General features: G+C 35.9%; 1 protein-coding gene and 1 long non-coding RNA gene across 2 annotated transcripts; both read left to right on the top strand.

The window, feature by feature from the left end:
• The first annotated feature begins 1,826 nt into the window (after positions 1–1,826).
• LOC145225374 (uncharacterized) lies at positions 1,827–7,863 on the top strand. Its single transcript, XR_013859875.1, has 4 exons — positions 1,827–2,334; positions 4,633–4,781; positions 4,896–4,980; positions 6,071–7,863. It is a non-coding gene; the product is annotated as an uncharacterized LOC145225374 (long non-coding RNA).
• Positions 7,864–12,964: 5,101 nt separating this feature from the next.
• LOC145223432 (uncharacterized) lies at positions 12,965–13,744 on the top strand. Its single transcript, XM_080089859.1, has one exon. It carries the CDS (start codon positions 12,965–12,967, stop codon positions 13,742–13,744), a length of 780 nt encoding a protein of 259 aa, XP_079945985.1.
• The last annotated feature ends 12,989 nt before the right edge of the window (positions 13,745–26,733 follow it).

Here is a 26,733-nt window from a genome sequence, read left to right as displayed (position 1 = left end):
ACCCGTACTAGACCTCCAGAACCTGTTTGATACAACGGCACTGTAATAAGCTATATTCTGTTGTTTTATGGCCTGTCTTACCATCGATTATTTGTTCGAGCATTGCGGCCAAGCAGACGGGACCTTCAGAATAAACACCACTTCCACATAATGTTGAGTGTTGCTTCCAACAGTTCGCAGGACACACAAACTTCGTTATTGAGAAATTGAGCTGGGAAAATTCCGTGTCACAAGTTACTGTGGTGTACGACGTACAAACGCGTACGATGATGCAAAGACACGAAAGAAGCCCAAACGCCCATGTTCTTTCCATTTTTAAAGCTTTTTCGTTGCCCATGCTAATGCTCAAGGTTTGTGCAGGAAATATCACATTGACAATTGGTTATCAGGAAAAGAACAATGACGTTTTGCGTTTTGTTTTTTGCGTGTGCATGAGAATAGATGCTCCCGTTTGACCCGAGTAAGAGGCTAGTGCTCCCGATTGACCCGTGTGCTTTTACGTCTGATATTGTTATCTTTTTACTGGGCATTCGTCTCCGCTCGTTTTCACATCATCTGCAAGACTTTAAAATCTAGCGGAACCAGCAGAATTTTTCGAACTGCACAGATGTTTTGCATTAGGAACAAACATGAACAATGCATATTAGTTGCTAATCGAAATATTTCAATATTTTATTCCAGGTAGCTTGTAACCAAAAAGTACCTTTATACGTAAATGAAGTTTCAAATAAAAGTATAAACTACCACTTTAACCAGTTCTGCCCGACTTAATTACACTTCTTAGATATAAGTATTAATGTCAAGTGGGTGTAGTGTTTATTCATTTACATTTTCAGGGGTGCCCAACACGTGGATCGCGATCGACTGGTTGAACTCAAGACTGATATCAAGTCGATCTCGAAAGATTTTCAAGATAATTTAAAGTGGTTGTTTCGTAAAGTTTTTTAGGAATGTTGCTGTACATAGATGACCTTGCTATGAGAATTAATCATTTCGATATGTTTACACCACAAATACTTAGAGGGTGCTTTGTTGCGTCACGAAAGTAATAGTTGCACGACAAATAAACACCAGCACTGTCGCGCCCATTGCACTGTCGGCGATTTCAACATCCTTTCACTCCAAACAGCAAGGGTCACCTGCAATCACATCAGACAAGATCCCCAAATATTTTGCAGTTATTATATTTTTCAATCAGATCAAAGCAACTTCCTCCATTAATGCAAGGATCAGGGACACAATTATTAATATCTACAAAAAAAAACTATTAACCAATGACCAAAGCCAAGTGTAGGCCTATAATGTTTCCAAATGTCTTGAATCATTGGATACCGAAATGGTCATTTTATGAGTAACGTCTAAAACTAAATTTCATATAATACATTGATTAATAATAACATAGCATGCTATATCTATTTCACGTAAGCCTACTGTGTTAAAATAAAAGTTCGCAGGACATACAAACTGCGTGATTGAGAAGTTAAGCTAAGAAAACTTCGTGTCTACACATTGCTGTGTTGTATGACGTACAAACCTGTACGGTTGTTCATATTGCTACAGTACTCGTAACAATGTTTTTTCCCATTTTTCACTAATGCCCAGAGTCTAGTGGTCTAGACCCTGGTCTAGACGGTGCAGGACAGTCTAGTAATGTAGCTGTTTTTTTCAGTTTTCCAAGTATACAGATATCCCCTCTTTGGTGTTTACAACGGTGCATGTCCTGATCAATATCCGCGATACCATTTTACTGTTTTTTATCGATTATATTTGGTAATTTTATTTGGACTGGGTTGTTTGTTTGTGTCCACTCCAGAGTTCTTTCGTTGCCCCTGGCGGGGACGGTTATCTCGTCTCTCCTCTTTTCCTTCTTTTTTATCCGTGTGCGCACTGTGCCCTTATCGCTTGTTGTAGTCTTTGCCTTTCGTGTAGCTTAGACGCAGTTCTGTCGCAGATCTTGCATAGTTAGCAAGGGCTTGTAGCAGGTTGCTGTATCTCTTTGGTGGGTTTAATATGGATTGAGTTTATTGCTTCGTTTTACCTTTACACCCGTTGTTTCGCAGAACGACTGAAGATGCCCTTTTTGGGTGAAATGTATATCGTTAAACAATTTTGTTGACTGATTTTGATTAGGATGCACTGTTGCTTCGTCAATTATTCTTATGATACCATTTTACTGAGTATTGGTCTCTTTGTTCAGACAGCCTTCGTTTTTGTGGAATTGGCTAGGATTTCATCTGTCACAGCTCACAGACTTCCACATATGTAGGATCCAGCATATTGATGTCCCGTGCCTCGACTGTGGTTTAATTTGTCACAGAACACCCACACAGCCATGTGTGTATTTCTTTGTGCTTTATCTTAACATAAAGCTTATTGCAGAAGAGTTTTTGATTCCAACCCTTTGCAAAGAAAAAGTAATACCAAGTATTTAGAAGGAAAACAAAGTTATAAACTTGAAATTTCACATTCCAGTCTTTATTGATACAAATAACCTTTTGCTCGCAGTTGTGCACACATCCCTGGCCAAAATAGGCCTACTTGGGATACATGAGGTAAATTATGGGTTAGATTAAAACATATTTAGACTTGTGCAGTCGCAATGAACAGTTGGGGTCGCAAAAACTTGTAAACAAGGTAAGAACATTCGAAAATGCTTGTAGTGTGAGTTAAGTCGATTTTGATTGGTAAAAGGATATATAGCTACATAACGGCACTAAAATATGGTTACCGAATTCTAGGACGAATTTCATGACTTTGCGTTCCTACGATGTTGAATGGGCATGAATTGATCAGGGGCTTATACTTTAGAAAAAATCAGTAGCATTGCGTTTTGGTTTGGAAAAAGCACAGCTTATGTTGCAATACGGGACGCACAGCTACCCGGGTATCACCATTTACTTATCGATAAACAAAGCAAAAAAATCTGTTTTTATTGCCATCTATTTTCTGTGTAGAAGAATAGCACTGTCTTGATTCATACAACTAATTCTGCCCCGGCTTCTACATCCACATGTCATACTCGACAATGTATAGGCTATAGATTTGTATGCTTTATTTTACATATTTTATGATAAGCACAAACAACACATCCCACGTTTTAAACGATTTTCATGTCAAAATCCACGACACTGATGTAAATTTACGTCACAAATTTTGTTCAACCATTAATTGTAAACGACATGTAACATATCCACAAAAATATTCAAGTTTACTTTCGTTTAAAGCATAAGAGATACAAGATCCGAGGTTTAACAAGTCAAATACTCGAGACGAACTGCAATGTGATTGCGCCACTTCATTGCCACAAGACGAAGTTTAACGGCAAATATCGGTGGTTCAAACCGGTTGGTCACGTGGGTGTCCCTGTTGGTGTTTCCGTCGAACAACTGCAAACAATATTCGGTTTTTAGTTTTACAACCGTAAAACTAACTAGCTAGGTGCAACGACTGTACACGAAATTGACAAGTAACATTAGGTAATTAAATGAAGGCCATGCAATGGGTAACAGTCGATGCGCCACATTAGGTCCCAGATGACTCACGTGTATGAGCCAATGAGTTATTAATGTTAAAAATAGCAAATAAATAAGTTTGCGTATAAGTTTTTCATTGTTGCTTTTAAGCTAAACATATACTACTGAAAAGAAATGATCAAAGTAGAATAAGTTTCTTTCCGGAACCCAAAATTTTGTTGTTAGTTCTAACGTAGCCACGAAATTAAAGGCTAATAAAAAATCAGGATACAAAATATTGCACAGTTTACCAAAGCTTTTTCAGTAGATTACTTATGTAGCCGATACTTGAGGAGTCTCTTGGCGGACTCATAGCGCCGGGCTGCAACTGTTTTATTACACCAACAGCAATGCAGCTTACTTTTATCACTGCTGCGGAGTAGCTTATAACAGTTGGTGCCTTGTTTTTGGTACAAACCAGCGCCCGTCATCAAAATTTATTCAGTTGTTAAAAGTAGTGGTTAAAACTGCTTGCCCCAGTATGTTTTACTCTTAATGGTCCTACCTCCTACTACAAGATTTCTTTATTGTTTAGTGTTGTTTCGGAAGAATAGTACCTGATTTTGTAGGCTTTCTACAAGCAAGCTTATAAACTATTGAAAGGTTCAAAGTGGAACTAGTTGCCTTGGCTTGTCCCTGAGAGTCGGTGACAAATTTCCATTGAGTCATGGCTGCCTCCAAGTACGAGATCTTGTATTGAGTTATCCATTGCCATAAAGTTTTAGCACTGGCACCCTGTGTAATAACTCCAGTAATCCTAGTTGATTGGTTCAAGGCAACTTCAATCCATTGACCTTTAGCATCTGGAATTGTATGTACATCGAGTTTTATCAGTAAACTTACCCCCTTCGCTACACCTTTTTACATTGATCGAACTTATCAAATGATGCACTGCAGAATTTTGGTCCACGTTCAACGCTGGCCTTAATTCATCATTTGCCATACAAAATACATAAATCTAATCAGTTAATACTATCAGGGTGGCCAATCACATATTGCTAAAACACCGCTACATTTTTTTCAAACGGCTTTTATTCACTATAACACTAAACAGTAAACAAACAGTAAAATCAGAGGTGTTCCCTTCAGGAAGGGTACCCATAACTAATACTTTTTCCAGATGCCCAGAATGCTTTTTGGTGACCAGTCTTATCAAGTCTGCCGTATCTAGCTGCATAATCGTTATGGTATCTGGATGAAGCGGTCATTGCGCTGTCGGGAATATTACCATTCTTTACCCCTAACAGGCAACCTGAAATTATACGCAATGTACGTTAATTGGGTTTCAGTAATGAAAACCGATATTTTACCTTGAATTACCCATTACAAAAGTTCATGCAAGTTGACAACGGGTGAATTTATTTTAACTTACGTATTTCACAGTTATTCCCTCTATATCCATCAGGACAAACGCACCGATATTCTCCAATCAGATCAGCGCACGTCCCTCCATTGACACATGGATCAGGTACACAGTCGTTAATATCTGCAATAAATACCTTATAACTGATGTCAAAAGTGTACCAATTAGGTCAATAATGTTTTTTAATGTGTTAATTAGCTTTTACATTCAAAACTAGAGTTGACAATTTATATAGACACTATAATAACATACCGTTCATCCGTTTGGCAATTTGTTTCATGTAAACGAATTATAGAGCCTATACTACAAATATGTTTTTCCGCACATTTGGTTTAGGGGGCTATTGTGCACAGATTTTGCGCACTTTGTTCATGTTTAATCATTTTGTTGGTGGATATGAAAAGTATAAACACATTTCAAACCTTCGAATGTGAACCAAGGTTGTTGAAAGTTACACGGATAAAGGGTGCTTGCGTTGTTTATCAATGTGTCGTTTTTGTTCCAACGTCCGTATGTGTAGAATGTAACGAAACCTCCAGACGATGCTATTTGGAAAACACAAAACTCACATTAAAATCGTTAAAAAATAGCAAGTTTCTACCTACTGCAACTGAATACAAAAGTATATGAACTGATGTTTAATCTGGCCTTTTCATGGAAATTCTTACCTTTAAGTTTTCCGACCTTTATAGCCGCTGCACACACCGAACTGTTTAAATAAAAACCCAAGCTCCCACAAGAATAACTGGCAGCGCGACATTGTGCTGGGCAGTGGAGCTTCGTAATTGGATCGTCACTATGACCCACGGTCTCACACGTCACTGTCAAAGCGGGTTATATTTATGTCTTCAGACAAAAACAAATTATACAGAAGCATTGCTTTCGCCATAAATCGATTTATTTTACTTGTCTACAAATATATGTAGTTCATTTTTTTGAGAGATTGAACTTACTTGCGAACGAGTACGACACGTTTTTAATTCCACATGTGTTGCTGGTAACTCCGTTCACAGTGCCACCCTTGTAACTTTTTCTACCTAATGTCTTATAAACCCCTACTAGACCTCCGGAATCTAATAAAATTAGCAAAACAGTAAAAAAATCAGTAAATAGTGCATTTTGTTACTTCAAACTTTTAGATAACAAAACGTGTGCCAATCTTACCATCGATTATTTGTTCTTGCATTGCTGCCAGGCAGATGGAACCTTGAGAATACACACCACTTCCACATAATGTTGAGTGTTGCTTCCAACAGTTCGCAGGACACACAAACTTTGTGATTGAGAAATTGAGATGGGAAAACTCCGTGTCACAAGTTACTGTGGTGTACGACGTACAAACCAGTACGGTTGTACACAAAAGAAGCCCCCAAAAACATATTACTGCTTTATTTAAAGCCCATAATTTACTTATGCTTATGTTTATGCACAACACATATAAATTTCTGTTATCAGCTTACTACATACAAGGCTATAGGTCCTCGCTTTGGTCTCAGTATGCTAACTTCCGCATTGTACACGTTTTTGTTCTGTGAATTGGTAGCGTTACTAACGATTCTAACGCACTTCTAAAGACTTCCGCATCCTGAAAATCAACCATATGCCCAGTGTCTAAGTAATGTTTTTGACACGTCAAGTGTGTTGTTTGTGTTTTATCTCAAAAGAAAACATGTGTTTTGCATCATACTTGGCATGTCAAAACACTGCTTAAGCAAGGGGCATGAGGTGAATTTTATTTTGTTTTGTTTTCCATTTTGTAGCATGGCGAAAACATCAAGCCAACCAACAGTTTTGCTTTTGTCGTAGCTTCTGTTTTCCACTCTTCCTGCTTATCGGTGTTCTTTAGCGTACAGCTTTTGACGTGTGTGCCTGTTACAGATAAGTCTTGACCTGCTGTTGTTCGCCATGCATTTAAGTGGCATTCATAATAGTTTAACACTTTATTTTGTTGTGTTTTATTTACTTTTATTCATCTTTTATTACATTTTGTCCTTAGGTTTTGTGGGAACTGAATACTTCGGTAAATATATATTCCATGTAAACTTATTGACTAATCCTGCTACTTGAAAATCGTTTTCCGTTTTCAGTTATTGATTGTCACAAACAATTATTGTCAATGCTGTCTGTTGGAGGGTCTGTGCAAACAGGTCGTCGTATTTTAGGGATTAACCAATAAGGTTAATATTTTGGAATATTCGGTCCAAGTGATGCCGACATTGGCAAAATCAACAAATTTAGTATAAGCTGCACCATCATCTTATTGGTTTGTTTGTTGAACCACATTGTCAAAAAGCATGTCCCTTGAGCATATAGATACTCTGATATATTCTACATCGAATCTAACGTTTTGTAGTGATGAATGTTTATTGCAATTGCCGAGACTGTGTAACAATAGTTGCGGCAGAAATTATTACAATAAAAATTTTAATTTTTTTTTGGATAAACTGTAGTCTGATACATGTCCTTGGTGCTTTTTTCCTTTCCCTTTTCTGCACCCATTATTTTATTCCTTATCCAATATTTTCCGCATAATACATTTTTTCACTTTCATCTCAATTCGTGCCCACGTTTGTCTCTACGAAACTTTTGTTTTACACATAATAGCACAGTTTTGTCCTTAAAACCAAAACGCTTTGCATCTTGTACAAGTTGGGATTGCATAAACTGAACCAGGTCGTTTTAACGGTGTTTTGTTGATGCATCGTCAGCGACAAGTATAGCCTGGAAGCGGAAGTCGTTGGTGTTGACAAAGTTGAAACTTGCTGCGACGTAGTAGGAAACGATCGGGGGAAATTAATATCGGGGAACATTGCTGAAGTCTGTTCAACATATTCAATGCCTTCATACTGAAGCAGGATTTCGCAGCTATAAAAAATAAGCATATTAATTAACATGTTTCTTCTTTTCAAATTTTGAGCGTTATTTTTTAACACAAGCTTTAACAATTAAACTGATGCAATGTTTTATATGCGATTAAATTACCATCTTGTGTAACTTGTGTTAAATACTACACACATGTCTCGTAACATAGTTTACTTAACATATAATATCACTAGGTATGTTCCATCCAATGATCGTTACCTACCCGCCAATTCTGCCACCGTCGCAATAAAGCGTTTAACCCTATCACCCACCGAAAGGCTGATGAAACCGACTATATTATATAGTGTTTCTTTTGTTTTTAGTGTGTAGGTCAGTGTTAAATGGCGTTCAGAAGTGCGCATTGATTGGTGCTTGGGGTGTGAACACGACAACATTGCATCAGACGTAGCCTACTGCAAAGCAAAAACTGGTTGACAATAAAGCCTAAAATTTGTTGTTAAACAAAAATATTTCAAAATGTATTTCAATTTAAGATGGCACTTGTGACATCAAAGGAGCTTGAAAACGACCAACGAGCTTGACGGTGGGTTTTCGCTAAAATCACTCGATAACTTTTGCAATATGTACATGATGGCAAATTATTCCGCAACCCCAACGTTGAGCCATTTGGAAACAACAACAGTCTTTTTCTTTCAGCAAACAGGGGTAATGTTGTATGCCTTGGCTTCCACTCTAAACTTTATTCCACTCTCCAAATGACCTCATGATTTTCCGGTTAGAAATCGGAACATTTAATTTGATGCACACACAAAAAACATGTTTAACTTTATTCTTGCTTGCTTTACATGCCCTACCAAGTTTTGTTTGCCAGACCAAGTAAACTTTTGTGTTTACTAATGCTTAAGTTCTGTGCGGATATAGATTTTACACAAATTTACGTAGAAGAATAAATAGTTGCAATAAATTTGTTGCCAAAAGAGTTGTATGTAAGTTAGGTTTTTGCTTTTCGAGTTTTAAGTTAATTCCAAGATTGATAGAAAACACATGTTGTCCATTTCATTTTACACTAGACAACCTTAAGGCCACACTTGTGTCCAAAATGTGAAGCGGGTATAAGGAAAACGCATAAATCATATATTTTTGAAATTTGTTTTGTTTGGTCAAATTTATTTTACTATTGTGCTTAACATTTGAGCATAACTATGAAAGCAAAATTGCCTTTATATGTAGATTTATTACTTCAAACTCAACATCTGGTGTCGAATATTTTTTCGAATACGTGCAAAAATATGCGGTATAGCTGGATTCTTGACAGAGGTAAACCTAATTCTCGGTCAGCATCAAGGCATTTTTATGGAAGGCATTTTTAAAACATACTTTCAGCGCCAAACCAGTTGTTTCTCTACAGAACTAACAATCTTTACATGTAAATATAAGTTACAAATGGCTTTTGTGTAAAGCTCTTCGTAATGGATTGTGAACCAAAATCTGAGATGATAACTTTATTACAATCCTTAATACTTGAAACAAAAAATCTGCACGGTTTTGAATGACAGTAGCTTGAAACAATTTGATTTAAAACGATTGAGTGGCACTCCGTTCACATTTGTCATTTTGCAGGCATCATTTCCGCAAAGGTTTAAAAGAAGAATGACATTTGCCATTCTTTTGACAAGTGCCATTGAATTCGATCATGTCGAATGCTGTATATGGTAACACCTCTTTCTTAAGAAAACGTTGGCAAAAAAGCATAACCTGCATTTTCTCGTTGTGAATTTTGCTCGTAACTAGTCCGGACAAAAACCAAAGTAAGTTATTATTTATACTTTGCTTTGCGCCGACTTTGGAAGAATCGTAAGGCTGCAATTCGGTGGAGCAAAGCGACTGATCCCTAAAAAAATAGAATCAATGTTTTTGTTGAACAACTGGTGGTTTGCTTTTGCATGATATGGCAAGACGTAAAAGATTTAAACAGCTTCTTAAAAAGATAAAAAACAAGGATGACCAAAATGACTCCGATGTATCCTTGCTTGCGTCACAAGGTGTCAACGGAATATTTGTATAAGTTTGATTCGAAATGAGAATGGAATTTCATATCGTTTGTTTCCGCTCTCTTAATAAAAAGCACCTGTTTGGCGGTTTTGTGAGTTAATCTGTAAAACACAAAACCAAGTTTCGTTGTTTTGTCAAAGAATATTTCAATTTTTGCAATATGTTTTTAATTGAAATGTTTGGTACCACTAAGTATTAAAAGGCATTTTATTTTCCAGTTTAAAAGCGAAATACGATTTATTAGTACTCTGTTGCCAAGATATTTATTCAAGCTTAATTATCCAAATACGTTTATCAGGTGTAAGCGATATTTGCCTGGGTTGCTTTCAAACTATCCAGTATACGAATATAGGCGTAAATATGTTTTGTTTATTAGAATAGAATTAGTGGTAATAGGCCAATTGCTTCCGGAACATTTTCAGGTCTATTGGTAACACAGCCGTGCGTAGAGACAAATTGGCGTCACTTTTATTTGCTCAAAAACTCATGCTTAGTTTTTGTTTGTGGTACAGCTTGCGCAAATATCGCATAATCACTACATAAACTTTGCCATATGTTTTAAAATTGTGACCATTCAAATTCAAACCGCAAATTAGAAAACTTCGTACATCCAGAAATCAGAAATCTGAAATATCATACAAATTGGCAGATTCCTGAAAATGTGCAACACGAATAATTCCGATAGGAATTGGGACAAACCGTTGACCGGTAAAGTTTCCAATTGCTAGCTGGAAAACAATTACGTGGGGAACGGTGCCCTAGGTTTGGGTCGGAATTTCAAATTTAGGCGATGCAAACGACAAATCGTAAAGGTCCTGATAAGTTTCTGTTGAAAACAAAATTGCTGCCCCGAACCAGCGCATCTGCTTGGTAAACATTGCGTTTTCGTCATATTAGTCAAGTGTGTTTCATTGTCATGTTTCGTCATTTCAGTAGACTGGTCATTCTGCAATGAGTCACGGTCATTTGTTTGATTGTTTTTGCAAAACAGTTCCAACCACAGAAGGTCTCGGTTAAAAACCTAACTGCATTACTATGTTTTACGTCATTGTTTTGATTGCGAACATTGACAAAAGAACCTTTATAGGAAATGAACATTCTGATGATTTTTTGGCTTGTGTGTTCGCACATCGCCTTTCAAACAGGTTTGATTAACGTTTTAAATATTTTCATAATCAGGCTTTTCTCGGACATCAGTTGTAGTAAACACCACTATTGATATACATTATAGAGTAAATAGTTTAAAAATTAAAAACATAGTTTTCATAGACAAGTAAATAAGCTTAATATAATTTTTTTGGTTTTGATGTTTGAGTGACAGCCGTATTATCTTTTTTGGTGTGGTAATAAATATTTGCATCTTATCCTTGATTGCAGATTGTGGAATTTGTCCGGTTCTGCAATCTTGCATACAAACAAAAATTCTTAAAGGTAAGTAAAAAAACTATATTATTGTGCTGTGAAACAGTTGTGTAAAAAATCCAATAGATGATAGTTTGATAGGCAATAAAGTCAACACTTAACATTTTTGTATTTAGATCAACCTCCAAAGATTTTGACCCTTAATCTAGCAGCCAACAGAGGTACAAAAAAACTATTTTCGGTTTTGTTCACAATAATAAAACAGGTTATTGATACCAACATTGCTGGCTTTGTTACTGGAAACTGTTTTTGAATATTAAATCAAAATGAATATACTACATCCTTCCATTATCTATTTACAAAGATACTCTCTGCAAGCTGGGGTTACAGACGGGATTTATCTCAGATAGCGCAGTCACCGGATCATCTTACCTCCACCCATGGAACAACGATCATCATCCAAACAAAGGAAGACTTGATCGCTTTGGCATACCTGGTGGTTTGGTGGTTGGGGCATGGGTAGCCGAAAATAGTAAGGACCTCGTTCATTGAAAGACCTATGTGGAATTAAAGATTTTAAATGAAAAATACACAGCAATATTTTTAACTGTAAATCGCTCTGCAGGTAAAGTTAACGAATGGATTCAAGTAGAATTACAGCAGCCGACCACCATCACCGGTGTTATAACTCAGGGGAGAAATTTGGAATCACAGTGGGTGACTAAATTTAAAGTGGAATACAACAGTAAAACTGATCAAATTTGGAAGCAAATACGTGATGCCAGATTAAAAGAGGTATAAGTTTCATCAACCACAATTAAATCGAAAATTAACCCAATGATATAATCTGTGCTCCTGAAAAACCGTATAACAATTCGAAAGTTGAGAAACAACATGTCTACAGTACCGAGCACTGGTAAATTTAACTACTGGTTAACTGCTTTGCAGCAGGGTTTTATTATTGTTTTCTATTTACAATCTCTGTGACGCTAGGCAATGTTATCGTTGTGCCACAACAACTGCTTTGGTTTTAAGTGCAAACATTTATCGTTTTAAAAACATTTACAAAACCATGAATTCTCCGATCACCGGTGAACTTTTATCCAAACAGGACGGTCCCCAATCAAAAGGCAGTTTTATCCTAACTCAAGCAAGAAACTTAGTCATTTCTCAGTGGATCGCAATATAGGTTGGACACGACTCTTATGGAAGTATTTTAAGCCCCAACTTAGAAGAAATGTACACAATAGATTTGTCACTGCAATTTAATCTTCACAAACATATCTAGGTAATCAACTTGAAAATTTATTTTCAAATTTATATTTGTAGGAATTTTGGGGAAACACTGACAGCGATACGAAGGTGTTGAACATGTTCGATAAACCGGTTCAAGCAATCCGAATACGAATAGTTGCTTTGAGTTGGAACAGTCATATTGCACTACGCCACGAATACCTAACGTGCTAATACTAACCAGTCAATATGGCATTATTGCTCTAAATGTGTTGTTTTAACATACCATTATACACGTTCAAAACTGTTGTTGGCATGAGCAATTGCTAGAATATTTGACAATAAAAGCATTATTTCTTTACATTTGTTTGGACTGTTATCTTCAACAAACAATTATTCAGTTCATAAATTTTGGACTCGAAATTGAAATTTAACAACCGGCGGTTTTAGGTACAAAATGTTCTGTTTAGCTAAACAATTGCAAACGTCACGATTGCGTCAAATCAATTAGATTGGGTTTAAAATAGTCATTTCAATAGAATAGATTCTATTTGAATAAGGGAATAAGAATAAGGTGATTTGAATAAGGTTGGCAACTATAAAAAATAAAATAATTGTCATGTCTAAAACAACTCCAAAAAAGACTGGACAGCAAGCACAGTCCACCTGGATAAGCAAACTTGATGCTGTATTAAACCAAACAAAGGAAAACAGCGAAAAAATGAACGAAATGATGGAAGAGATTCAAATCATTAAAAAAAGTCAGCAATTTCTGTCTGAAAAATATGACTGTATTCTAAAAAAGGTAACAACAAATGAGGAGGAAATTAAAAAAGTAAAAACAGAACATGCTGCACTGAAGAAAGATATTGAAACAATGAAAAAACTACTAAATGAAAGCAAAAATGAACTAAATGCACTGGAACAATACGGAAGAAGGGACTGTCTGGAATTTAAAGGAATTAATTACAACAAAGAAGAAAGTACTGATGATATTGTAATGGCAGTGTGCAAACAAGTTGGTGTAAAAGTCACAAAAGCTGACATAAGTGTGTCACATCGGATTGGGGCAGTTGGAAACGACCGCCGCAAAGATCCACCAACCATCATTGCCAAGTTCACAACAAGAAAAATAAGAGATCAAATATACAGCAACAGAGGAAAACTTAGGCAGGTACGGCAAGACAATAACACTAAAATTTTTATCAATGAAAGCTTAACAAAAATGAACCGGAAGTTGTTCAACTGCTGTCTTCAACACAAAAAATCTGAAAAGTTACAATACATCTGGACAAACAATGGAGTAATTCTCTTAAAAAAAGATGACAACAGTCCAACAATTGCAATTCGGAATGCAGATGATATGGTTCTTCAAAACATTCCATTGAATGAAGCATAGGTCCAAAGGAATGCCACCACCTAACGTATGTATGATAGTGTATTTATATATGTATTATTATTATATTTTTTTTGAATTTCATTTTGTTGTACATACTTTTTTTGGTATCATTTCTCAAATAAGCACTGGAGTTAAAAATGATTAACAACAAGGCAACATACTATGATGTGACGGAATATAATTCTTTACTTTCGACTGTGACTGATAATGATATTGTGCTAATTCACTTCAATGTGAGAAGCTTGTCTAAAAACCATGATATCCTGGTACAGTTTATCAATACCTGTAATTTAAGGCCAGATGTCATTGCAATATCAGAAACCAAACTTAATGAAAAAACCTCCTCAAATGTTGACATATCTGGCTATAATTTTATCCAACACAATTCGGTAACACATGCTGGTGGGGTTGGCCTGTATATAAAGGATTCACTCTCATTCACAATTATCAACACATACTTCATTAAAATGGAAAAATGTGAAAACATATGGATAAATCTGCAGTTACAAGACAAACGATGTGCAACAATAGGAGTAATTTACAGACATCCCAGTTACAACATCTCAGAATTTCATGAAAACTTTGAGAATTGTCTGTTTGCCCTCAACAAAAAAAAATCTGCGTTCTACATTCTTGGTGATTTTAACATTGATCTTAATGCTGATACAACACCATGCAATAAATACAAAGAAATGATAGCATGCTTAAATGTAACAACCTTGATTGATACATATTCCCACATAGCTCCTTCCAATACAAGATCTACAATTGATCATATATACACAAACAATGACACAGAGCACATACCTGGTTTATTACAGTATGACATATCTGACCATCTTCCGATATTTGTGATCGTTAAACACATCCCACATAAAGTATCTACCACACTAAGGAAGTGTAGAACCTACAAACACTTTAACTTGGAGAGCTATTGCAGAGATATTCAGCAAATTCCTGAGAACATTATTCCATTTTCATCTGTTGAAGAAACATTAGACCAAATTATAGCACTTTTACAAGGGATCACAAACAAACATGCACCATACACAACTTTGTCAAAACAAAGTTGTCGTAAACACAATCCGTGGATCACAAAGGCGATCTTAAAATCCATTAACACCAAAAACAAAATGTACAAAAAAACACTTCACACAAACAACACTGGCATTAAAACAACTTATAAAACATATGTAAAAATGCTAAAAAATGTCATAAAAAAATCAAAACAACTTTACTATACAAACATTTTTACAATAAATAAAAACAATCCAAGGAAAACTTGGAAGATAATACAAAATATCACATCCCACAAAAAAACTGAACCCAACAAAATAATCACAGTTGTAAAAAACTCGCAACATATAACAGATCCTAAACTAATTGCTGATGAATTCAACACTTACTTTTCAACAATTGGCAGCAATATGGCAGGGAAAATTCCGTCCACCCCACAATCCCCCACATCATTTCTTCCCCACCCCACTTCAAATTCGTTTTCATTTGTTTCTATGGAAGTCAATGAGGTTTACAATGCTATATTAGCACTAAACGAAAGGAAGGCTCCAGGTCCATATGACATCCCTGTGAAATTACTTAAACTTGCAGCACCATATGTATCTCCTCTGTTATGTACCATATTTAATGAATGTGTTAATTCGGGTATCTATCCAAAATGTCTAAAACTGGCTAAAGTCATTCCGTGTTTCAAAGGGGGGGATTCCCAAGAAATGACCAACTATAGACCTATATCACTTCTACCAACAGTGTCAAAAGTATTTGAAAGATTAATTCACGAAAGGATGTCCAGTTATCTGCAAACATTTAAACTCATCACCAAATTCCAAAATGGCTTCAGACCAAAACACTCCACAAATTTGACCATAGCGGAAATTCATGATAAACTCATTTTCAATTGTGATAATGGTAACATCACCTGTGGAATTTTTTTAGATCTAGCAAAGGCATTCGACACTGTTGATCATTCCATACTGCTACAAAAATTAACTTGTTACGGTTTCAGAGGCCATATACTCGATTTTTTTAAAAGTTACCTCACTGAACGAAAACAGTTCACTCACATTCATCCTAATCACAACTCCAACTGTCAAGTTACAACATGTGGAGTTCCGCAAGGCTCTATTTTAGGTCCTCTGCTCTTCCTGGTATACATCAATGACCTTCCAACAGCATCAAAATTTAGTACAAGATTATTTGCAGATGACACGTTTCTTTGCATGTCAGACAGAAATATTTCTGTGCTTCAAAAAAATGTAAACAATGAATTCGGCAAGGTGGACAACTGGATGCGTGCCAACAAACTGTCATTAAATTACAAAAAAACAAAGTTTATGATATTTCAAAACAACAGACACAAATTTCCTTTCAATTTCCAAATAACGTATGGACAAAAATGTATACAAGAGGTGCAAACAATCAAATACCTTGGAGTGATATTTGACAATAAGTTAAAGTTCAAACCTCACATCCAGCTCATCCGGAAAAAGATAAGTTGCAGCGCAGGCATTCTTGCAAAACTTCGACATTTTATGCAACTCCCAACCCTTCGAGCGGTTTACTACTCATTAGTGCATCCATACCTTTTACATGGATTAATTGCTTGGGGATTTGCCAACCAAACCAACCTGCAACCACTAATAGCTCTTCAGAACCGAATTTTAAAAATTATTACTCACAGTCAATATCGCACCTCACCAACACCTCTGTATAAAAAAACACACATTATAAAATTAAAAGACATTCATTTTACAGAGGTAGTAAAATTTGTATTTCTTTACAAAAACATGCAATTACCTGAGACGTTTCACGAATTTTTAACACCCATACAACGCATACATCAGCATAACACCAGATTGGCGTCCAGAGGTCATTACTTTCTGCATCGCGTTTCCACCAAAAGAGCGCAAAATACCATATCATACGCCAGTTCCAAAATGTGGGACACTCTGCCAAACGCCATAAAACATCATGTCAGCTTGTTCACTTTCAAAAAAAAAGTCAAACGCTTTATTGAAGCCAGATATGTCCCACCTTGAACGTTTGGTAAACTGAATTGGTAATGACATGCAGCTTCGCCCACGTGCTAAACATAAACATGCCTCGCATTGTTTTTCCACTAATTGATCACACCCCAAATTCCAAATTCAGCAATTAAACGCATTTGCCCTCGAGCTTAAATTACTCACATCGTCAGACTCCACAACGATTCGTGCAATTTCTTTCAAGCTGTTTGACAGTACTGGTTTCTTTTGTTGCATTGCGATGTTCCTTTTCTGGTACTCCCTTTGTTGTTTATTGCATTTTGTGTTTTTGGCCTTATTACTTCATATATTTTTCTTTCAATGCCAACATTAGCATCACATAGTCCCTTTATTTCTCTCGTCCCCTTTTCCTTCAATTCTTAAATAAACAGAAACGGGTCAAGTGACTCGATGGCCAATGTTTGGCTCTCACTGGCCCGGTCGCGCGCATATTACTTTTGTTTATGTTTATGTATTACTATTTTGTTTATGTGTTACTATTTTGTTTATGCAAATGTTTTAATGCCAAGCGTGACAAATAAAGTATTGATTGATATTGATTGATTGATTTCAATAAAATCAGTCATGAAACAATGAGGCAATGCCACAAGTACAAAAATTAAGTTTGTTTACCGAAACTAAATACAGGCTGATGGACCAAACAGTTTTGCAAACCCTATGTTTGGATTTATACAATTCGCCAATAAGTATCTGAATATTTAAACCGGATGAATAAAATATTTTTTGTATCACATTGTATTTTTGCTGCAAGATACTCTTTGCAAGTTGACTGCAGACGGGTTTTTTATGTTTTTAATTTGATTGCTATTTTCGGTACAATGTATATTACTAGTGGTGTTTACTACAACTGATGTAGAGAAGCCTGATAATCTAAACATTTAAAACGTCAATCAAACTTGTTTGAAAGGCGTTGTTCGAAAATACAAGCAACAAAATCATAAGAACTTCCATTTCCTAAAGTTTCTTTCAAAGTTCGCAACGGAAACAGTGACTTAAAAGTTAGCAATGCAGGTACGTTTTTAATCGAAGCCCTCTGTAGTTGGTTCAGGGTTTCAAAAACAAACAAACAAATCACATTGACTCATTACAGGACCATTAGTACAATGAAATGACGAAACATGACCAGGAAACACACATGACTAATTTAACGCAAACGCAATGTTGTTAAGCAAATTGACATGACGAACTGTATTTCTAGTGCCCGATGGGATTTAACATTAGCTTTTGCAGAATAGCAAACAGATTCAAAAAATCTACTCATTATGTTAATTTAGTACAGTTTGGAGCTCACAGATACTGAAATTATTTTAAAAACTTTTCCAGGAAAATTATTCACTTACTACTTTATATGGCACGGATAGGGAACCTTAGAGGTATTTTATGCTTTGCAACACTACAAAATTTAAACATTTTCAGGTCTATTGGTAACACAGCCGTGCGTAGAGACAAATTGGCGTCACTTTTATTTGCTCAAAAACTCATGCTTAGTTTTTGTTTGTGGTACAGCTTGCGCGAATATCGCATAATCACTACATAAACTTTGCCATATGTTTTAAAATTGTGACCATTCAAATTCAAACCTCAAATTAGAAAACTTCGTACATCCAGAAATCAGAAATCTGAAATATCATACAAATTGGCTGATTCCTGAAAATGTGCAACACGAATAATTCCGATAGGAATTGGGACAAACCGTTGACCGGTAAAGTTTCCAATTGCTAGCTGGAAAACAATTACGTGGGGAACGGTGCCCTAGGTTTGGGTCAGAATTTCAAATTTAGGCGATGCAAACGACAAATCGTAAAGGTACTGATAAGTTTCTGTTGAAAACAAAATTGCTGCCCCGAACCAGCGCATCTGCTTGGTAAACATTGCGTTTTCGTCATATTAGTCAAGTGTGTTTCATTGTCATGTTTCGTCATTTCAGTAGACTGGTCATTCTGCAATGAGTCACGGTCATTTGTTTGATTGTTTTTGCAAAACAGTTCCAACCACAGAAGGTCTCGGTTAAAAACCTAACTGCATTACTATGTTTTAAGTCATTGTTTTGATTGCGAACATTGACAAAAGAACCTTTATAGGAAATGAACATTCTGATGATTTTTTGGCTTGTGTGTTCGCACATCGCCTTTCAAACAGGTTTGATTAACGTTTTAAATATTTTCATAATCAGGCTTTTCTTGGACATCAGTTGTAGTAAACACCACTATTGATATACATTATAGAGTAAATAGTTTAAAAATTAAAAACATAGTTTTCATAGACAAGTAAATCAGCTTAATATAACTTTTTTGGTTTTGATGTTTGAGTGACAGCCGTATTATCTTTTTTGGTGTGGTAATAAATATTTGCATCTTATCCTTGATTGCAGATTGTGGAATTTGTCCGGTTCTGCAATCTTGCATACAAACAAAAATTCTTAAAGGTAAGTAAAAAAACTATATTATTGTGCTGTGAAACAGTTGTGTAAAAAATCCAATAGATGATAGTTTGATAGGCAATAAAGTCAACACTTAACATTTTTGTATTTAGATCAACCTCCAAAGATTTTGACCCTTAATCTAGCAGCCAACAGAGGTACAAAAAAACTATTTTCGGTTTTGTTCACAATAATAAAACAGGTTATTGATACCAACATTGCTGGCTTTGTTACTGGAAACTGTTTTTGAATATTAAATCAAAATGAATATACTACATCCTTCCATTATCTATTTACAAAGATACTCTCTGCAAGCTGGGGTTACAGACGGGATTTATCTCAGATAGCGCAGTCACCGGATCATCTTACCTCCACCCATGGAACAACGATCATCATCCAAACAAAGGAAGACTTGATCGCTTTGGCATACCTGGTGGTTTGGTGGTTGGGGCATGGGTAGCCGAAAATAGTAAGGACCTCGTTCATTGAAAGACCTATGTGGAATTAAAGATTTTAAATGAAAAATACACAGCAATATTTTTAACTGTAAATCGCTCTGCAGGTAAAGTTAACGAATGGATTCAAGTAGAATTACAGCAGCCGACCACCATCACCGGTGTTATAACTCAGGGGAGAAATTTGGAATCACAGTGGGTGACTAAATTTAAAGTGGAATACAACAGTAAAACTGATCAAATTTGGAAGCAAATACGTGATGCCAGATTAAAAGAGGTATAAGTTTCATCAACCACAATTAAATCGAAAATTAACCCAATGATATAATCTGTGCTCCTGAAAAACCGTATAACAATTCGAAAGTTGAGAAACAACATGTTTACAGTACCGAGCACTGGTAAATTTAACTACTGGTTAACTGCTTTGCAGCAGGGTTTTATTATTGTTTTCTATTTACAATCTCTGTGACGCTAGGCAATGTTATCGTTGTGCCACAACAACTGCTTTGGTTTTAAGTGCAAACATTTATCGTTTTAAAAACATTTACAAAACCATGAATTCTCCGATCACCGGTGAACTTTTATCCAAACAGGACGGTCCCCAATCAAAAGGCAGTTTTATCCTAACTCAAGCAAGAAACTTAGTCATTTCTCAGTGGATCGCAATATAGGTTGGACACGACTCTTATGGAAGTATTTTAAGCCCCAACTTAGAAGAAATGTACACAATAGATTTGTCACTGCAATTTAATCTTCACAAACATTTCTAGGAAATCAACTTGAAAATTTATTTTCAAATTTATATTTGTAGGAATTTTGGGGAAACACTGACAGCGATACGAAGGTGTTGAACATGTTCGATAAACCGGTTCAAGCAATCCGAATACGAATAGTTGTTTTGAGTTGGAACAGTAATATTGCACTACGCCACGAATACCTAACGTGCTAATACTAACCAGTCAATATGGCATTATTGCTCTAAATGTGTTGTTTTAACATACCATTATACACGTTCAAAACTGTTGTTGGCATGAGCAATTGCTAGAATATTTGACAATAAAAGCATTATTTCTTTACATTTGTTTGGACTGTTATCTTCAACAAACAATTATTCATTTCATAAATTTTGGACTCGAAATTGAAATTTAACAACCGGCGGTTTTAGGTACAAAATGTTCTGTTTAGCTAAACAATTGCAAACGTCACGATTGCGTCAAATCAATTAGATTGGGTTTAAAATAGTCATTTCAATAAAATCAGTCATGAAACAATGAGGCAATGCCACAAGTACAAAAATTAAGTTTGTTTACCGAAACTAAATACAGGCTGATGGACCAAACAGTTTTGCAAACCCTAAGTTTGGATTTATACAATTTGCCAATAAGTATCTGAATATTTAAACCGGATGAATAAAATATTTTTTGTATCACATTGCATTTTTGCTGCAAGATACTCTTTGCAAGTTGACTGCAGACGGGTTTTTTATGTTTTTAATTTGATTGCTATTTTCGGTACAATGTATATTACTAGTGGTGTTTACTACAACTGATGTAGAGAAGCCTGATAATCTAAACATTTAAAACGTCAATCAAACTTGTTTGAAAGGCGTTGTTCGAAAATACAAGCAACAAAATCATGAGAACTTCCATTTCCTAAAGTTTCTTTCAAAGTTCGCAACGGAAACAGTGACTTAAAAGTTAGCAATGCAGGTACGTTTTTAATCGAAGCCCTCTGTAGTTGGTTCAGGGTTTCAAAAACAAACAAACAAATCACATTGACTCATTACAGGACCATTAGTACAATGAAATGACGAAACATGACCAGGAAACACACATGACTAATTTAACGCAAACGCAATGTTGTTAAGCAAATTGACGTGACGAACTGTATTTCTAGTGCCCGATCGGATTTAATATTACCTTTTGCAGAATAGCAAATAGATTCAAAAAATCTACTCATTATGTTAATTTAGACAGTTTGGAGCTCACAGATACAAAAATTATTTTAATAAATTCTTCCAGCAAAATTATTCACTTACTACTCTATATGGCACGATTAGGGGGGCTATACTCTAAAATACGCAATCTACGCAATCTACGCAATCTATACGCAATCTACTAACAAAAATAACTAAGATGTTGACGGTTAGGGCTATTATGGTCTGAGTAACACTACAAAGTTTTAAAAGAGGGACATGGATAACAATATATATTCATGTATATATTAAGAGAAGCATTGTAACCTAATTCCTGCATGCTTCATATATAACTTACACTTTTAAATAGTTTCTTTGAACTCATTTTCTAATAACTACAAAAGGTTTTCGGCATTCGCAAAGTCGTTGGTATGCACAGCTTAAAAAGTTCTGAAAAAAGATGATGCGAGGATTACTAAACGGTACCGAAATATGTAAAGCGTTTTGCAATACGAGAAATGATGCGGTCTTACGTTTTGTTTCGTCAAGCAGCGTGTACCCCACAGACAGTCAAGAAATGCACCATGTTCTGCCAGCCATAATTAAATGTGTGTGTTAACGACATTTAGTTCGTTTTTGCTCTTAAAAATCTGGTAACGACAAACTCTAAATCTTATTACAGGAAAGTTGTTTTTTATCATGTTGTGGAATTCCATTTCTGTTATAATTCTGTGTCTTGTATTTGGAATGTCTAACATCTTTTAGAAGCAAAATTGTTTTTTTGTGGTGAGTCCTATTTAATGTGTACCGTAACCATATAAGAATGCTGTTTGAAGTCAATGCATTTTGTTATGAAAATTTTTTGAACGATAAGAGCGCTTTACCTCATTATTTATAACGACTGCAAAATCCCGAGATGCATGATATGATGTGCCTATTTTTAGTGATCAAGTTCAAATGACGTGACCATGTAACATCATTAAATGTTAAATATGGAGAGTACGTTTTAATGTCCCGGGTGTCTCATCCCACTACAGTGAAACAAGATCTCTGAAGGAGAATCAAATACTATTTTCTGTGCTAATTCTATAGTCAGGTGATTGACGTCATCAACGCTGAATATGGAAGAACGAACCCTGAAACACCGTATGATTCCTTTTGTTCACAATTTTATTTTTGAGCAAGAAAAAAATAATTTTTTGTCGAGTAAATTTCTAAAAACCGATATTAGAAACCAGCATATAAACTCAAACATACAATGTCGTTAGATTTGCCAAAATTCTGAACTTCTGCAACTTCTACCAGCATAGTACGTTTTCCTAAATTTGCAAACATTTTGACACAAATGTTTGGATAGGAAGGTACAGTGCTACACCAACAAGGGATCTTTGTATGTATAGTTGCAGAAATATGACCGATTTTTCATTTTTTGTAGTGTTGGAAACAGCGAGACACGTTGTCGAGTTCATAAAGCAAACTTTCGCATAGCCGCAAAGTGTGCTGATTTGAATCCATGTGAGCTTACAGCGAGCGATGAAATGTCGTATTTATTACGCTCAAACATAGCAACACAATTGCACTGGAGCAATCAATTCGACACAGCTGCACAGCGTTGAAACGATATTAAAGCTAAAACTAGTAAAAGGAACAATTGTTGGATTATGGTATTAAATACGGCGTTACTGTTATCGAATTGATTCACTATCACTTTGGTTCCCAAGCAGTTGCTTGGTCATTGTGAACCAGTTTTCTCTCTATTCCAGTTGTGGCATGGAGCCGAACTGTTTAAGCATGCCTTTTTTGCTTCTTACTCAACAAACTAGAGTGCCGGTACATAGCTAGAGTGCCGGTACACAAAGCTTAACTATTATTAAGAAACGGCCGGTCTTTGTTTCTGTATAAAGTTTCCGTAATAATTTATTGGCCGGAAGTTTATAATTGGAATGATGCAAGCGTTTGAATCCGCTTTTACCTGCAGTTATGTTTTTAAACTAAAGTACTTTATAGGTTCGTGTAAAGTGTTCCTTTGTTTACCTTTATGACAAACTGAAAGTGTTTCAAAGGTAACTATTTAGGCACTGCTACCCCCTTACAAAGTTGATGAAGATGTAAGTTGCTGTAGAAAAGAACGTTTAAAACTTATTTTTTTAGAACTCAATAAAATACAAATCGAGGTGTCAATAACAAAAGTAAAACATATCTTTACTTGGTCTAAAACGTAACGTTAGCTTGGTAGAATAAATTTCTAAGCAATTTAAGAACTAATTAATTGGCAGAAAATACCGTGAAGTGTCTTTACATGATATTTTGGAATGTTTACTTGATTTAAATGGCTTTACATTTCACAGCTTTGAATTATATTTTGGCCAGAGATTTTATTTATTTTGTTATTTACAGCGCCCACAAGTTATCCTGTTCTTGGCAGCAACAACGCAAACCTTGTTGTTAATTCCCACTATAACTAAAAAATAAAGTTGATTTAAATTTACGACGATCAGAACACATATAACACACAAGTCATGTCAAAGAAAACACATGACATGCGTAAATTTAACTAGTGAAAGGTGAATCAAGCTGGTGCGACAAATATCACTGGCAATGAAAAAAGAACATTGGGAAGACACTGAATACGAATGAGGTAATATGTGTTTGACTAGTGGGAAGTGTGCAAAATCAGGGTACGGCTACCAAATACCTGAATAATGATGGCAAGAAAGGTATTAGTGGAGTGAGTAGAAACTCTTTAAATAAGGATGTACTGGAAGCAGCAAACAACCTTTATACGTCCAGATGTTGTTAAAACGTCACATTCAACGAAAATATTTTACTGCTAGATGTGATGACAAATGATTTACTGCATGTCGGCGTGAAAAGAACAGGGAACAGACCAGAGCAGGAAGTAATTGAAACGCCAAGGATTCTGTCTGAAGTATGCAGTGCATGAAAAGTTGCTAAGAAGGCTATCATAGTTCTTAGTCTGTGCAAATTATGTCTTTCAATTTTTATTACCGGTTATTTTAAGAAAGTCTTTCGTCTACTTGTAGTCTCTTGTTGGTTGCTGATATTATTAAACAAAATAGAACACCCATTCCAACGTTCAACGAACTAAACACGAGCACAGCAAGACTTCCAAGAGACATTAGAATTGCCCGTCCAGCGACCGAATAGAGCAGCGCTATAGGGCGATTTGGATGCTGGACATAAAAATGCTCACAAAAGTCTCGTCGATTGGGTAGCTTTCTTGTGTGACAATTTCGTACAGCAAGACCATAACTGCCCGGGCCGAAACACCGAGCGAAAAACTACAAACAAAAAATCGGCATAACTCGATTTCAACCATCCAACAATAAGTCCAACTGTAGAGACAAATGGCGCTGTGCAACCGACAAGAGCAAGGACTTTATTTTTTTGTACTTGTCAACAATTTTCCCAGTTACAAATGCAGGTAATGCACCACTAAATGCATTAAGATCAAGCAAATAGGCTGAGGCAGTGTCATTTGAGATTTGCCGTTTCAATTCACCGTAAACAGGTGTCAGTATTTTGGACAAAAAATGAGTTCAATTGCTGAACATTGCGAAATCGATGCAAATACGTGTTGCCATCAAAACGGATCTGTTTAAAACAACAGATTTTGTTGTAGCAAGCATTTGCCGATTACTGACGTTTTGGGGTAGTAGGGTATTTTCAACTTTTGGGCGTAAGTCGACGGTTTGGGCGGGAAGTTTTTGAGAAAGATTACAAGTAGAAAAACAAACAAAGTTCCACCAAGGAGTAATTCTCCAAACATCAGCTTTGAAAGGCCGGAAACATTTGGCTTTCAACAAATGTTGGTCACAACAAACCATGTTGTTTTAAATAACTCGTTTCTACTGGCAACGCTCCCATTACCAATTTTGAAAAGTCAGTTGATCAAACTTATCTTGGAACGCAATATATACCCGGATCTGTTCATAAGTTTAATGAGGGAAAGAACATGTTGCCTTTTGGTCGGGATTCGTCCCCGGAAGTATCTTGGGTTCGAACCCCGTGAACGACAAAGGGCAAATTTCAGTTCTCGGACTGCCGCCTGATTGTCGAAAAATACAATAAAAAAAAAAGATTGCCTTTTAAGTCATAATTTGCTTCGATTCGGCCGAAACCGAACCTTTTGCGAAGACAAATTTAAAGCGCAAAACGTGTATTTTCTGTTTAATAAGAAACCACACAATCTTACGACATAAGTTTGAAAAGATTGAAAATAGGGTCAACTACTGTGATTTTCAAAACCTTGCCGTTTTCCCATAAAAAGGTAAGAATTTATGGCAGGCTGGCAACCATGACCGAGTCAACATTAAAAAGAACAACTAAAATGGTAATGAAACAAAACCATTTTGTTGTGTAACATCACTATTTGCCAGATGGAAATATTTTGTTTTCATGTCAAACGCGATGAGTACGAATTGGCCTGACGTCATTGATGATGCATTTGATTCGGCCGAATTTACTCGACAAAACTGCCGAATATCTGTTTTAGCCTAACCCAAATAAAGCCGATTTGTTACATCGCTATTAAAACCTGGCAGCATATTCGCTTGTCCTTAATTACTGGGACATTTTTCTGGTTTTGAAATAGTTGACAAGTTTACAAAAACTAGTAGCTTTTTGCCCTTGTTGGTTGCGCGGCGTCTTTCGTATTTTCGTTTAGGTTTATTGTTGAGTTTGCTCACAGCGAGTAATTTGGTTCTTTGCGAGTGCAGCAAAATGCTACGACATGGTTTGAACGCGTAAATTGGTTTTCGTTATGTTTTCTTGTCCATACTGATTGGTAATTTCCCGTGTAAACAAACTTGTTTGAGTTTATTTCATTCTACTGTGATTAGATACATTTGACAAGTAATTTTTAAGACAACATAAAATGTTTTGAGTTTAGTTAGTAATGTGGATCAACAATGTTGCGACAAAAATCACTGACAATGACACAAAAAACTTAATGTATGAGTGACGTAATTGTTTTAGATAAGTGGAATTTTTTGAAATGTGGAAAATCAGAATACTGTAGAGCAGGTGTGGCCAACACGTCGATCGCGATCGACTGGTCGATCGCCTGCTTTTGACTGGTCGATCGCCACTAAATTCTCCACAACTTATCCAACGCT

This window comes from Phallusia mammillata, chromosome 4 (assembly GCF_965637545.1).
Source record: "Phallusia mammillata chromosome 4, kaPhaMamm4.hap1.1, whole genome shotgun sequence".
Lineage (NCBI taxonomy): Eukaryota > Metazoa > Chordata > Ascidiacea > Phlebobranchia > Ascidiidae > Phallusia > Phallusia mammillata.
The sequence above is the reverse complement of the archived record's forward strand: the minus strand, read 5'-3'. Positions and strand labels throughout refer to the sequence as shown.